Source organism: Cibotium barometz, chromosome 49, assembly GCF_041138505.1.
Source record: "Cibotium barometz isolate CiBa-2024 chromosome 49, ASM4113850v1, whole genome shotgun sequence".
NCBI lineage: Eukaryota > Viridiplantae > Streptophyta > Polypodiopsida > Cyatheales > Cibotiaceae > Cibotium > Cibotium barometz.
The window spans coordinates 13,592,738-13,608,473 of NC_141094.1; the positions used below are offsets into that span (position 1 = coordinate 13,592,738).

Genomic DNA, 15,736 nt, shown 5'->3' on the forward strand with positions numbered 1-15,736 from the left:
ACTTTGCTAAGGTTAAGTGGAAAATTTTGCACTTGGATGGTGGAGCTTCCTATTATTGTTCTGTTATTGATTTTGATGCATAGGATGTGAACCCCCTTTTTGAACTTGTATATATGATTGTTTCGTGATTCAACATAGGTGTTGTTTGGGCACATGTATGAATCAACAATTATTGTAGGTGTTGTTTGGGCACATGTATGAATCAACAATTATTGTAGGTGTTGTTTGGGCACATGTATGAATCAACAATTATTGTAGGTGAGTTGAGTAAACATAACCCTTTATTTTCATTTTGTAAAAAACCAATAGACTTGTTTTTGTAGAGAAGTTAATATTCATAAATCCTAAACTACAATACCTAAGGGTGGAAATCTAGGATAGAACTTAACGGAACTTATAGGCTCAATGAGGAGAACCTTACCCTCCTGACATAAAGAATGTCTATTTGTTGGCAGAACAAGGAAGAAAACTTCATCCAATTAAAAGGTCCCCTTACTTCCCAAAGCCTTTATTTAGTCAGGAAAGGACATCCCTCGGTTCAAAAGAGTTGAGCCCCCACTCTACATTAAGCTGAACAAAAGGTGGAATTTAAGTTGGAACATGAGCCAATGTGAATATAGATTTTCCAATATATGGTCCAAAAATATACCTACAAAAATCTCTTGCTTAATGCGGCTTACTTTGCACCAAGCCCTCTCGACCAATGTTCGTGCAAACAAACTTGGAACAGGGACCAATATCTGTTCAAGGTGTAACACCTCCTCGGAATCTATCCCCCACCTCTTCATTTCATGTCCTAGAATCAAAGCAGTTGTGAGCCTTTTAAACCAATGTGTTTACCTTACCCATCCCCATTAACTTAATTGGAAGGAAATCCTGCTCGGAGAAGCCAATGGATGCACAACTAGGTTATGGAACATTATAAGATCTACCTTTTTAAGGAATGTGTGGATTGGTAGAAATATGCATGCTTTTTAGAATAAGCAATTCAACAATGTGCAGGGTCTGAAAAGCTCTTTGGGCATGCAGATGCGAAGTGCCTTGAGGGATATCAAGGAATTTTTGATTGCAGAGATTGAAGATCTCAAAGACACTCAAATGACCAAAATGGAAGCAGATATGATTAACCTCACTAAATGAGGTTAAATAAGTTAAAATCCAGATAGAGAACAAGAAAAGAGAAGCCATAGCTTCTATCAGAGATGAGAACTTGATCCAATACATCATGGACCTTGTGGAGGTTCAAGCTAGTCTGTAGTAGATATATGTATCGCTGAAGTTAAGCTTCTTCGTGTAAAAAGCTTTTTTGAAGCAGTCTCTTTTTTTACTCTTTCCTAATACATATTTCAAGTTTTCTCAAAAAAATAAAATCAAATAAATCCTAAACTACTTATTGGTGTTTCTTTTTTTTTGGGATCAATAATAATTAAATATATTAACTGAAGCTGTTCAAAAGCTGCAATACAACCAAGTCAGGGCTACAATATCCATATTTACTACTCCTTCTCAACTTCATTCATAATTTAACACAAAAATTCCCATCTCTCTTCTTCCATAAAAAGTAGGACTCTTCCCAAGATATCTGATACCCCAAAAGTATACTAGCCTCCAACATAGCTTCTGTAGTGCATCCACAAGGGGACTGTTTTTCCAGTGTTCCCCCTTTCTTGGACCAAACTTTAATAGTGGGTTTGGTTCCAACCGGATTTTCTATAAAGGCAACAAATGTATGATCAACTTGTTTTTCTTTATGGTACCACCTTAGAGTTTTTGGACCAAACTTGGGAGGCCTTTTCTTCCCTTCCCAACATCTCACCTGCACCATACAAACCAGAGTTAGGGGTTTATTCCTAGTATGTTTGAAGCTCACCAAGCACTGGGACAAAATTTAGATCATATTCCTTTGCAAATTTTGAATTAACAAATCCATCTCAGAGCATCTTGTTTTATTTACATTACACACAGACCAGCACATGTAAACACACTTATGCATCAAGGTCTGAGTCTTGCAAGCGTGTACATACTGCCTTCATAAATACAATTGCATTCCTACTAGACCAGATTTCCAACAAGATGCAAGCTCTGATGATATTAAAAACCAAACCAATATGTTCATTACTAACTAACCATTTACCTAAGTTTCAGTCCCCCCAATATGTTTGCATACCCAAACTCTTCTCTATCCATTTAGACATTTTGGACCAGGTACCCTGATTGCTGGGCATTCCCAAAACACATGTTTACCATCTTTGAGTGATGACCTACACCTGGGACAGGTGCCACTATAAATATTTTTCCTTTGGAGTTTAGAGCCAATAGGTAATGCCCACATGTAAAACTTCCACAAAAAAACTTGAAACTTCTTAGAGATATGGCAATCCCATAGCAAGTTCCATCTCTTTTTCCAGCTGGAAGGGCTCCAATTTACATTCCAGATTTTATTGCAATACAACACATTGGCATCCCCATTTCTCATTAATGAATATATATCTCTGGTTTTGCCATCCTTTAGTTTGATACCATTAAGCCAAGCCCAGTCTTTAATCTAAAATGAGGTATCAGTAGCAGTAGAGCATAACTCCCTTTGAAGCAACTCCAAAACCTGAGCCATCAGATCTCTTTTCTTCCTAGCTATAACTAATATTCCAAAGATAAACGATCCACATCTTTCCACCCTACCATATCCCTATCCCAACAATCAACCAGACGCTTAATGCCTTTATTGTTGAGACTCTTTGCAGCAGAGATATCAAGTAGGGCCAAAGGGGGATTAAATTTATGAGTCCACCATATACCCAAACTGAGCATAGAGTTGCCTATTATTACTCTACCACCTCCATCCCAGACCATGATACCGAAACTGTCCTTCCAACATTTGCATAGGATTTTGCAAAGTGCTGAGCTGGTGATCTTAAGAGGAGTAGATGAAAAGAGTTTTTCCTTCTAGTTTAGATTCCCCCATTTACCTTTAGCCATAACATCAGAGAGCTCCACCAGTTCCTTCATCACATTAGTGCCCGAGTGATGTTCTGAGATAAGCATCTAGGGAGCATTAGAGCATTTCTTACAATACAGTGAGTAGGCATATGAATAATACCAATGCCCCCTTCCCTTTTAGGTACTGACAGTTTATCCCATGTAAGCTAAGCATAAACTTTTTTTCCCATTACCATTTCTATAAGAAAATCTCTAATAGGGCCTATGATTTTCTTCCAATGACACTTCCCAATATTTAATACAGGGCACGAAAAAATAACATAGGAATTCAGTACTGTATTACAAATATCAACCTTGCTATGAAAGGGGACTCTGATGCCCTCCCACTTTCTCAATTTGTCTAAAAACCTATTTATAGCCCACATTACTAGTTGTTTATTAGTAACCCCAACACCAAAAGGTATACCAAGTAGTTTGACAATTTGGCCCTTCTGCACACCACCTCACAGTCCCACCTTTGCATGTCAAAATCGTTATCCTTAGTCAGGCTTATAATTATTAATTTCAGAATGTTGCATTTAGAGCCAGAGGCATTGGCAAACTCCTGCACTATCTCAAAGGCCAATCTCACATTATTGTTCTTAGCCCTTAGAAACAATAAAGAATCATCATCAAAACATTGTATAACTAATTGTTCACTATACTTGAGCTTTAGCCCAGTAATATTCCCTTCAATGCATGCTGATTCTAGAGAAATTATTAGAGGATGGGAGGCAATAGCAAACAACAAGGGTGCTAGTGGACAACCTTGTCTGACTGATCTGTTAATCTCAAACCCCCCTACCACTCTTCCATTTAGCAACACTTTAGAGTATCCTCCCCAGGATAAAGTGTAAATGCATGTTGCCATTTTGGTCTCCCTAAACCCAGTTTTTACATCACTTTTGCTACAAACGACCAATGAATCTTGTTATATGCTTTCTCTAAATCCAACAGCAACATGATGCATTTCTGTTGAGTTTTAATAGCCACATCCCTTCCCAAGAAGGCAGCAAAAATGTTATCATAAATTGACCTTCCTTGGATAAAACCATGTTGTTTTCTAGACATAACATCTTGCAGCACATGAGTGATTTTAAGAGCAATCACTTTAGCTAGAATTTTGTACATCACTGTTAACAAGGTAATGGGCCTCCAATGACCAAACCTGTTATTGCAAGCAGTTTGTTTTGGGATGAGCTTTACAAGCCCTTCTTTAAAAACCTTATCCCAAAGCCTTGAGTTGAAGGCTTTCTTACAAATATCACCTACAACCTCTTTCAAGGACGGCCAAAAGGCCTTAAATAACTCTGTAGATAGACCATACCAACCCGGGGCTTTCTCCCTCCCCAGCTTAAGCAAGGCACACCAGCATTCATCCACCTCAATGCATCTTTCTAACCATCTAGCTTTATCTGAGTCCACCATTTGTTTCAGTAGGCCCAACAGCCTATCTTCAGTTTGAAACCTCCTCAAGAACAATCCTCCTTCAGACTAAGGGTAGATCCCAGAAATTTAACCCATTTCAAAGCAAGTGTGTTCATATCATTCAAAGGGGTACCATCTTCATCTAGAATGCTTCCCACAATCTCACTATCACTCTTCTTCTTTGGAAGTTTAAATAGCCTATTATCTCGTTTTCTTTTGTTATTGAACTGATTCCATTTAGCCCAATTCTCATGTTCTCTATAACATCTATCCTCCTCTTCCTTAATACTAGCCTGGCACTTAAAATACAAAGTTGTATCAGTAGCATCCAACCCTATGGTTTGTCTCTTCACCAGAAGCCCCACTTCCTTCTCTCTCCTCTCCTTTCCTCAGCCCTCAATTTACCCATAGCTTTAATAATCTCTTGCATTTCATTGGCAAACTGCCTCCAAGAACCATCAGCCCCCTTTCTCCTTTTAAGTTTTCTAATTGCTTCTTCTGTATATTCCACAAAGAGTGGATCCTTCAAGAGCAAATTATTCACTCTCAATTTCCTTGTTGGGAAATGAGAAAGATCTATGTTAGCCCCATGATTAATGGTCCAGCTCCACTTCAAAAAGGAAGGTGATTAGAGAGTGTGGAGCTACAGTCAACCAAAACTCTCAAAGTGTGAGGGGACCCCCACGAGGCCTACTGGCTAAAGAAGATTCTATCAATTCTAGAAGAAGAAGAAAGATATTGAAGGTTGAAATAAGCATGACTCGGCTTGTCTCTCCAATCACTCAAATACCAACTATCCTTGAGCCCCAACCCCCTTCTAAGCTCTTCCCATTTCCCTTTTTCCTTCCCGATAAGTACAGAGCTACCACCACATCTATCAACCACCTTTTCCACATCTATCAACCAGCTTTTCCACCATGTTGAAATCCCCAAGAACAATACAAGGAACTTGTGCATTTAAACTGGCAATCCAATTCCATATATTGCTCCTAACTTTATGATTGTGTGCCCCATATACATTAATAACCCATATTCTCTCCCCATCTACTAAGATCTCAATCACTAAGATTCTTCCCTTAAGATGATTAGCAATAACACTGGGATTAAGGTCTCTCCTAACTAGAGTCATGGCTCCACTATACCCAAAGTTAACTTTGCCATAAAATATTTCCCCCATTCGCTAAATCTGTCTAATCTAGGAATTTTCCCAAAAAGATTATGCTCCTGTATAGCAAAGACCGACAAGCCCCACGATTTTACTAATCCCCAAAACATGGCATTTTTCTTTTTGTCCTTAATGCCCATGTGCACCCCGTAAACTCTAAAGGATTTTTCATGATAAAGCAGTTTTCTCAACTTCCTCCTCATTCTTGAGACTACTCTGATCAATTTGAAATCCTTTCCTAGTTTCACCCGCTAATAGATCAAAATTTTGCTCTGATGAAGGACGGCTATCTCTATCATTTAGTGGGCTAAAGGGATTCGAATAATAAATAGGGCTCAGATTCCCACTATTCCCAAGCCTTCTACTTATTGGTGTTTCACAAGACTTCATCTCCATGGGCGGCCATTATGTGTAGTCCAGTCTTTCACATTCCGGCCGCCCTAGTTAATAAGAGTATTCTTGGCGGCTGGACAGGTTTAGCATTTCGTCCAAAAAGGACTGCGTGATGGCTGATATGGAGGTAGAAGGTAGCTCGCATGGCGGAAAGCGTCTCAAGCTGAGAAGAGCAGTCCAAGCAAGCTTCGGGGCTCCAGACGATCCAGACTATGTCTTCGACATCGCTTCCAGGCACGTTTTTTCGTCTTATTTTGATGGTTTGTACACCCTAGCAGCTGTTGATTTTTGATCTTGCAAAGTCGTTTATGGAGGTACTCTAAATCCTCAGTAAAATTAATAATGAAGGCCACTAATTCCTGCCTAAACTCATTATACCTGGCCATGAAAAGGGCTTGGGTTGGCATACCTAGCTCTAAATTTTTGTCTTCGGGTAGTTCTTTTGTTTTTTTTCCCTCGAGTAGATCCTTCTGTAGTAGCAACTTGAGTGCTCACCTCAAGGTGGCCTGGTCTTCCACCTGAAAGCGATACAATTAGGCTTTGGTGGCCAATGCTTGGATGTAAAAACAATCCATATTTTTCTGTAGGCTTTGGTGGCCAATGCTTGGATGTAAAAACAATCCATATTTTTCTGTGGCATAGGAGGCAGTCTTGTAGTGGCAGGAGGACCTTGAACCTGACCGACTGCATCTGTGGAGACTCTGGAGGTGGCCGACTGCACTGCACAGGTCGTGGACCTCCCTGATGCTGGCCGACCCCCCCTGCTGCTGGCCGACTGTGTATTTCAGTAGCCGTGGGGTTTTTGTGTCCTGTCGGCTGCCCTACAGCAGGCCGACTGCTGTTGGGGAGCCATATAAAATGGCCCCCAGTCCCCTTGTCACCATTGTATCATTCCGGGATTCTGTTGTGTATACAGAGCAGAGTTACACGCCTCTATCTCTCTCTCTTGTGTTGTGACTTTTTGCATTGCATTTTGCTCGTGTTCCAAGATCTGGTCATCATCTCCGCTACGTATTCTGACATGGTATTAGAGACTAGGCTCTAGATAGTTCTTGGGATTTATGTGAGCAAGAGGGGGACTGTTGTGTTGCTGATTGGTGGACTGTTCGGGAAGAGGAGAAGCAAGAGGACGGCGGGCTGATTTGCTGGACAGCCACTTGCAGGTGTTAGTTCTTCTTTGTTCCCACACACGCACCCTTTTCAGAGTACATCTCCGCAATGGCAGATCTGTTTGAGATGGCCGAGAGGCATGTGAAGATCCCGACACTCCCCACGTTCCCGGTGGACCGTCAGTTGGACGGGAACAACTACGGCAAATGGAAGGTTATGATGGAATCTGTTCTGGAGTCTTACAACCTCGCTGATTTCATTGTTGTTAGGGTTCCACGGCTAGAAGTAGAGGAAGGGGAATTACCGTCGATCCGAAAGGACCGGGAGGCACATGCATAGATGTGGGATCGTATCAACGCCAGGGTCCGTTCGTTTATCTTTCTCAACTGCACACCGCAGGTAATCAATCATGTAAAGCATATGACGCTAGCCTATGGCAGCATTTGGCTTCTCTTTACAACAGGGTATCGCCCATGAAGAGGATTTCCTTGGAAGTATAGATGCGGGTTATGAGCCTTGCAAAGTCGTCGACGATGCGGGAACATATTAACAAGTTGCAGGCTCTTCAGCAAGAAGTTCTTCAGGCTGGGAAGGAGATATCGTCAGAGGACATGGCCATAACGTTGCTGTCACACTTGCCCTCTCAGTACTCAGCATTTTACTCGTCTTTGATTACGAGTGGTAGGCTCAGCACCATCACGTGGGAGGAGCTTGTGCCCATGGTCTTGGACCAAGAGGAACGATTCACGAAACCTCCTTAGGGTGGAGGTTCGGAGGCCTTAACTGGCCAACGGTCGAAAGGCCGTAACACGGGCAAAGGAAAGGCTTCATCGGAGAAGTCTTCTGAGAAGAAGTCCGTTATTGACCGCGAGAAACTAAAGGCAGAGAGGACCTGTAATGATTGTGGCGAGAAAGGCCACTATTGGAGGTAGTGTTCTCAAGCGGAAGCTCGAGAAGGATGAAGATTCCTTAGCAGCAATCATGAAGACTCCGGCTTTTGTGCACCTGGAGGTGATGGACACCGATGTTTCATTTTCTTCAGGCAGGTAGCCCATGCGCAGCCACCCGGCGCCCTCTGTTGGATGCAGCCCGCCTGGCTGTAGCCTATGCGCAGCCTGCTTGTGGCCTATGTGCGCAGCAGCAACACCCGTCGCCTATAGCCCATGGGCCCTGCTGTAACCCTTGTGCCTTGGCCTGGTAGCCACTTGGTCACCCGGCAAATAGTCCATGCGTACTGGTGCCGACTCCACACGGCGACCACCTCAAGGGGATGCGCCTGCTGCTCCATGCGCCACATGATGATGATCCACACGGCGACCTGCCTTTTCAACTCCGCCACCCTTCGCCATATAAAGAGGCGATTCGCTTTCTCCAAAAATGCCAAAAGCGATGAGCAAAAACTCATGCCTTAAAAAAAATAATTTTTTTTTAACCCTCAAAGGTTATTAAACCTTATAAACAATAAAATTCCCTTTTGTCCCCTTTCACACTTGGGCTGGCCACCATCTATGAGTTTCTTTTTCATATCCAACTGAGGCCTGTTCACACTGTCCGCGCCCGTGCCCGTGCCCATGCCCATGCCCACTTGCTTGTTTTCCAGAGGGAAAAACACAGGGTCATAACATACTGCCCTCTTGAAGAATAGCAAGCGTCCTCGATTGCACTCAATAACACAGTAAGCATCCAATGAAGAAGGATTCCCCATATGACCAAAGTAATGTTCCTCCAGTGCATCTGGGTGATGAAACAATCATCCTGGACAATAAGGCCATACTGTCACATCCAAGTGACAAGCAACTCTTGCTTGTTCCTTCAGAACCTGCAGCCAAGGTCTAAAACCAAGTGGAAACACGTAACCTGTGTTAGTAAAAAACAAATCCTGCCTTCTTCTTGCAAAGCAAAACAACCCTGCTAATCCACCTACTCCCTCATCACGGGTTTGAAGCTTTCCGCAAAGCTTTATTGGGCTTACTCTTATATAGAGAGTGATCTGCTACCTTGTACAGGTTCACACTTACACTACAGGGGGGTTTGTAGGCATATATCACTTATAGTAGTGCTACGTGTGAATAGGGCTTAACCAAGTACACTTTTTCCCATTTGGTTTTTCCCCTTGGATATCAAGTGTGAAAGGACACTCTATCCATTCAACTTTTGTACTTGGATATTATATGGATGTGACTTACATGCAAGAGTTGACTTGCATTTGTGATCTACCACACACCTACTTGCTCTCTCTTTGTGTGTCTTCCTGCAGCTAACCCTAATTTGCAGGAAACCTTGATTTTGTGTGTGAGTGTGTGAGTCCCTTATGACTTAGGGGGCCAACTCAGGAGACACATGGCACCGCTTCCCAACCCATGTTGCCATCACTTCACATTCTCTCTTCTCTCTCTAGAAAAAAGGAAAAAAATCGTATCTCTCTTTTTCTTGGCTAAGAAAATTGATTTTGAGAATTTTTTGCTCATATCTTATGAAGGAAATAGGTGCTTGGAGTGTTGAAAAACCTTGGAGCTATAGCTTGCTGTCCTCTATAGGTTGCTCGAATCAATTATCTTTATTCTACTCTTAATGGGGAGCAATTTTTATATCTCCATAGTTGCTGGAAAACTGTTTTATAGTCCATACTGGTTGTTTTCAGCTGCTGCTCAACATCTTTTTGACTATGTGTATTTTCAAAGACTGAGGAAGAACACAAGGAACATCTGGCCATTGTCTTTGAGGAGCTTTGTAGACACTAGCTATTCATTAATGTGAAAAAGAGTGAATTTTTCCTCGCTACAATTCAATATTTGGGACACATTGTGAATAGATTTTGCAAAGATACAAGCCATTTTAGATTGGCCAAATTTGACTTTAGTGCATGAAGTCAGGAGTTTTCTCGGGTTCTGATCTAATTATAGGCGGTTTGTTAGACATTTTGCCTTGTTGGCAGCACCTTTGCATGATCTTGTGAAGAAGAGAGTAAAATTTACATGGGCTGAACCTCAGATTACAGCTTTCCAAAAGTTGAAAAATGCAATCAGCCAAGGGCTTGCGCTTATTGTGTCTAATCTCTCCAAACCTTTTGTGGTAGAATGTGATCCATGTGGAGAGTGCATTGGCCTAGTCTTAAATTAAGAGGGACATGACGATGGTTAAGAATTTGTTTGAGGCAAAAGGTCATGGAAGAGTCCCATGCTCCTTCCTATGTAGGACATAGAGGGGTTCTGCCCCCTACATAGGCATTGGAAAGATATTTCTTTTGGCCTACTTTGCAAAAGGACATAGAGTAGTATGTACATGAATGTATAGTATGTTAGAAGGTTAAATTTGACAGACATAAAATGCTTGGTCTCTTGCAACCGTTGCCTAAACCCCATGAGCCATGGATTTTATTATGGATCTGCCCAAATCTACTTATGGCAATGATGCCATTTGGACTATTGTTGATAGATTTAGCAAGCAAGCTCATTTTGTAAGTGTGAGAAAGAATATCAAGCCATAGATCCCATGGCGAGATTATTTCTTTTCGAGATTTTCAAACACCATGGGATGCATAAATCAATTGTTGGGGATAGAGATCATAGGACTACATGCTTATTTTGGCGAGTACTGTTTGTTAGTATGTTTGATAATATGGGCACCAAGCTGAATTTTTTTGTCTGCATACCACCCATAGATTGACGTGGACAGAGTGAATAATAACTTGTCCACCCATCAATAAGTGAGTGTGGACAGCCAAATAAGAGCTTGTTTTTGCACCAAATCCTTACCCAAATTCTCGGGTGTCTTCTAGGTGTGCTTCCACGCGACACTTGGGCTCAAGTGACTATCTTTGCATCCAAGGAACTGTCTCAGGCGTCTAGACCAAACTCTGGGCGCTTGGCTCTTTGTATTGGCTAGCCCTTTCACAACGCTAATAGTCTCAATCCATTGAAGGAAGCAAATAGAGTAAAGTGATAAGAAAGAGGGGAAAAGGTTTTCGGTCAGAAAAATGGGGGAAGATATAGGGAACTAGGGGTGTTTGGGGGAGGAGGGGGGGGTGGCGGACGAGGCGGACGAGGTGGGTGGGGTGGGGTGTTTGGGGGGGGTGGGGTGGGTGGCGGACGAGGCGCTTTGGAGGAAAAGGTGCTTCTTCATGATGTCTATGGGCACCGTCCACTAGTATGGTGTTGAAAGCATAGTCACACAAGGTGGTCCATGTGGTAGCACACAGCACTGGCCGGGGGGGCTGTAGAACTCCACTCGCTGGGAGAAAAAATGAGTTTCATCCAACCGGGGAATTGATAGCTGCTGCGAGAGGTGGTTTGAATAGGGAATGATCAGAGTGAGGGGGGCTTTTGTGGATGATCACCGTCTTGTAAGACTTACATTGTCCAAGATGGCGTCGCTAATATCATGGTACTCTTTGGGGAGGCTGGGGAATTTGGGAAGCAGCCCTGGTGCCATTGGCTGAAGTATGCTCGTGCATTGTGTACCACATGACGCATTGCTGGACTCTATCCAGGAGAGCGGCTGGTTCAAACTCTATTTAGATGTAGTCTTTGACAAGGAACTTGATGTTGTACCTGCAAATAAGGGTGAGCACCTCAAGGGAGGCTATTGAGGAGGATAGGAGTAGGTCCACCTCTCAAAGTGAGCAGTTGAGCCTTGAGGGGTGGCATTGGTTGGAGTGTTTGGAGTGGGTGCCAAGGAGTCCTCTTAATGCTATCTTGTGGTGAATAATAAAATTTATTGGAACAAGTGATGAATGGCTATACAGAGCCTGAAATGTGGTCATCTGAGATCGAGGGCTGGAACCTTGCCAATCTCTGCTTAATCAGTTCAATAGGCTCAGTGCTCACTCAATGTGTGCAAGCTCTCATTTAGTAACAGTGCTGGTAAATGCGAGCATAGCTGTCCTCACTGTCTCTTTCACATGGATCTTCCTCTTGCAATACTCTCATGTCCAGGTTTTGCTATGCACCTTAGTACTTATTCTCTTTTGTTTTGTTGTATACAAATTTCAGAACGTGCATCAGATGCTGGATGTAGAAGGTTTAAAACTTTATAGCGGAGTGGGGTTCAGGACAGTAGGGCAAGTGGACCCATTCGTGATGATACTTGAAAAAGTTGTGTACGCTTGGATCTTTACTAGAACAAAAAAATTGATAAATCCATTCTGTTTACATGGGGTGCAGCTGGGATAATGCTGTTATGGTGGTCTCCTTGTCAACCAACACATTAAAAATGTACTCTCCAATGACTGGACAATTTTTAGGAGACTGCATTGGACACACCGATACGATTAGTGAGGTGTTGTTTCCAGACCCGAGAACACCACAGATGTTCTGTTCTTCTTCAAGCGATGGCACAGTAAGAGTTTGGGACACAAGGACTCGCCAACAGGTTCACTACTCACTCTTGTGCTAGTATAGTTTTTGGATGCATTGACACTGCAACAAGCATAAGGGAGACATTTTTTTCAAATTTTCTGAGATATTTGGAGTATGTATGGGGATGGATTTTTTTTCTTCAGGTTAGCATGCTAAGAACACATCAATCCTCGGAAATCTTTAGTGTCAGTTTTGGCGGTTCAAGTAGTGACCTAGTTGCTGCTGGTGGCAAGTCCAAGGTACAAGCCCTTTAATTTATGCTGGTATGCAAGGCAGAAAACCCCATTTGAGTTGAAATGTTTCGGTGTTTTTGCTTGCGTGTTTTGTTTGCAGATGATGCTAGATCTGAGTTGGCATTAGTAGGCTGTCTGCAGGTGCTGTTTTGGGATTGGAGGACACAGAAAGAGCTGGCGTGTCTAGAGGAGTGCCATATGGAGGATGTTACTCAGGTATATAGTAACAGCCTACAGGAAACGGCTGTTTCCCAGCCAAAAATGGGGAAATGCTGTTTCTCTGGAGTCTCTGTTTCTTTTTTCCTGTTTCCTAGTCCCCTCTCAAGATTGCCCCTGCACTTTTCCCAAATTTCCTCACTGTCTTTAAATTATGATCCACACCATGTTTCTCCTCTATTTCTTTTACCTTTTCCCTTCATTTCTATTAAATATGACAAATTTCCTTCCATGTATAACATGTAATTTAAAGACTTGCCGTTCCTGTTTTCTAGTCTCAAGCCATTTCTGTTTGCTAGTGTTAAGTTGTTCCCATTGCATAGACCATCCGTTTCTGTTTCCTAGTCTCGAAGGTGTTTCCACGCCATAGACAATATCTATTTCCATTTCCATTTCCATTTCAGGCAACTATGCTTGGGTATCATCATGGCCACTTTGCGAATACACATGTATGCCTGTGGACATGTGACTAGAGTACTAACATGTATGCCTGTGGACATGTGACTAGAGTACTAATGCCGTGAAAGAAGTTTTCACTGCTATTACTGTGCCAATATAGGTCCGCTTTCATCCAACCAGGAAGGAAAAGCTAGTGTCAGCATCTGTGGACGGACTCATGTGTGTCTTTGATACATTGGGAGAAATCAATGATGATGATGGTCTGGATATGGTAAGTTCCACTTTATCATTTGTGTTACTACTTTTAAGGTCGAAGATAAGATTATGAAGTTGAAACTTAATGCTTTTCCTTTTCTGATGTAGGTGATGGGTGTCGGTACCTCCGTGGGGAGGATTGGATTTTATGGCACATCAAATGAAAAGCTTTGGTGCTTGACCCACATTGAGACTCTAAGGCAAGTTCACATAGAACTGATCCCTGTGGTGTCGGGCACACACAAAATCTGAAGTAATTCATATTGCTAGGCAGTGCAGCCTTCTTATGCCACACTTGATTGTCAGGTTTCTTTTGTATGGCTTCTTAATGTCAAGGCAATTAGTTGGCTTTTTGCGTGCAATGCAGTATATGGGATTTTGAGGAGGGTACAACATTAGCAGACTTCAATGATACCCGGGCCAAAGCTTCTGCAAATTGGGCACTCCCCCCGGTGAGGTCAATGAGTACCTACAATTAGGATTGAACTATAATTGCATTTTGTCAAAGGTTTATATTGTTAGACCTGGTTACACAAAACCACCGCTGCCTGTCAGTGGGGGCATCTCTTGCACGCTCATCTTTTGCTTGCTTTGTCTTCTAGGTTGATTACCTTGTGCATTGCCACTATTCTGCTGGTGCAGAGAGTCTCTGGCTTATAGCAGGCAATAGCTCGGGGTGTTTGGGCTATTTCCCAGTAAGCTATAGCACAAATCAAGTGAATGCAGGGGCAAACCCAGGTATATTAGGGCCAGTTAGTGCGGTTCTCGAAGGTGGTCACACGGGTATCATAAGAACTGTTTGCTCTCCTTCACATCAAGAAGATGGTTTGGCAGCACTTCCGGGGTTGTTTTGCTGGACTGGAGGGGAAGATGGGCGTCTTTGCAGTTGGTCAGAGGGAGACCATGATCTCGAGAGAGGCCGAGCATGGGTTTCAAAGGCATTGGTGATGAAAAAATCGACTCGTGAGAAACGAAGAAGCAAGCCATATTGATGTCTGGATCGAACTCAAATTAATGTTGTGAAACCTCATTTCTGATTACCAGAAAACTTCCCAGGCTCAAATCTGCCCAAGGCCCTACACACAGGAGGAAGTCTTTGTGCCTTGCTCAAGCTGTGGCCAACAAGCTTGAAACATTTGTTCTCTTACTAGGGCAAGAAACATTCGTTTCCATGACTTCTGTTTGTCTATATATATGTTGAACAGTTAGGCAAAATAAGGCTGGATACACATAATCCCCACCCTTGCAACTAGGCCAGGGCTTGGATGGGCAAGATTGGGTCACAAGTGGTTTCAATGGATCCCTGCCAAGGGCATGCCCTTCAGCTTAAGAGTTTTTGTTTTTTGTTTCGAAAGTAGACCATTAACCATTTATTTAGAAGCAACTACTTCATTTTTGGATATGTATTTATGCTAGGAATCAGTATAAGTATTGCTAGCTTTTGCTAAGATGAGGCCACTGTCCAGCAGCAAGGGATATCCGATGATGCAGCCCATTTCAATCCCTTATGGGAATGGATATCCATTAAATTATCAAAATCAGTGCTTAGTTTATCCACTTGCCTTCTTGGCGAGGCTGTTAAGCATGTTACATATATGCTTGCTGTCAGTCCATCTGTGCCCATATCGCAGCGCTGTTTGGCATGGATGGGTGGGTGCAATTCACTTAGCCAGTTGAGAGTATGTGCCACCAGCTTCCATGGCGAATGAGAAAGGAGAGAGGTGGGTAGCAGACTATATCCACTATTACATCTCATTGGGTACTAGTTGCACGCTGGTCCTTCCCCCTGACAAAGCTGGCTGTCCAAGATCTCAACCTTCACAGGCAGTGTGTGGCAGCTGAGTTAGCAGACAAGCCCTCCTTATTGCGTAAAACGAAAAGCTGCTTATCTAATCCCATACTTTTGCATTGAAGGGTCACAGGCACGTAATCAGCTAAGGAGCCATCTGTGGCTAGTCCATCCGCGGCTACTAGTCTTTATTGCATTAATTGGTAGAGGATTGTGAAAGAAGAAAGTAATAGGCATAGCTTTGAGTGTAACGTAGTTCAAACATGACACATGGTCGTTTGCCTAGCTGCCCACCAAGACTGGCCTACTCACTAGCCTATGCATCAAGCGCGATTTAATGAAATTCAATTATATGCAGACTCGTTTCAGAGTTGTCTATTTGTGCCCATCAAAGTGCTGGAAAGAGACTGTCCTT

At 42.7% G+C, this 15,736-nt stretch overlaps 1 protein-coding gene across 1 annotated transcript; it reads left to right on the forward strand.

Moving 5' to 3' along the window:
• The first annotated feature begins 5,967 nt into the window (after positions 1-5,967).
• LOC147610316 (Transducin/WD40 repeat-like superfamily protein) lies at positions 5,968-14,929 on the forward strand. Its single transcript, XM_086786265.1, has 8 exons — positions 5,968-6,196; positions 12,235-12,442; positions 12,573-12,668; positions 12,804-12,878; positions 13,438-13,548; positions 13,641-13,732; positions 13,900-13,984; positions 14,135-14,929. The coding sequence occupies exons 1-8, from the start codon at positions 6,075-6,077 to the stop codon at positions 14,522-14,524; spliced, it is 1,179 nt and encodes a 392-aa protein (XP_086642391.1). The 5' UTR covers positions 5,968-6,074; the 3' UTR covers positions 14,525-14,929.
• Positions 14,930-15,736: the final 807 nt, after the last annotated feature.

What these genes read in the sequence shown, in the direction of transcription:
- LOC147610316 (XM_086786265.1), top strand. Translation starts at nt 6,075, where the DNA reads ATGGCTGATATGGAGGTAGAAGGTAGCTCGCATGGCGGAAAGCGTCTC. An exon ending in ACACAAGGACTCGCCAACAG is followed by an intron (nt 12,443 to 12,572) that starts GTTCACTACTCA and finishes TTTTTTCTTCAG; the next exon opens with GTTAGCATGCTAAGAACACA. An exon ending in ATATGGAGGATGTTACTCAG is followed by an intron (nt 12,879 to 13,437) that starts GTATATAGTAAC and finishes GTGCCAATATAG; the next exon opens with GTCCGCTTTCATCCAACCAG.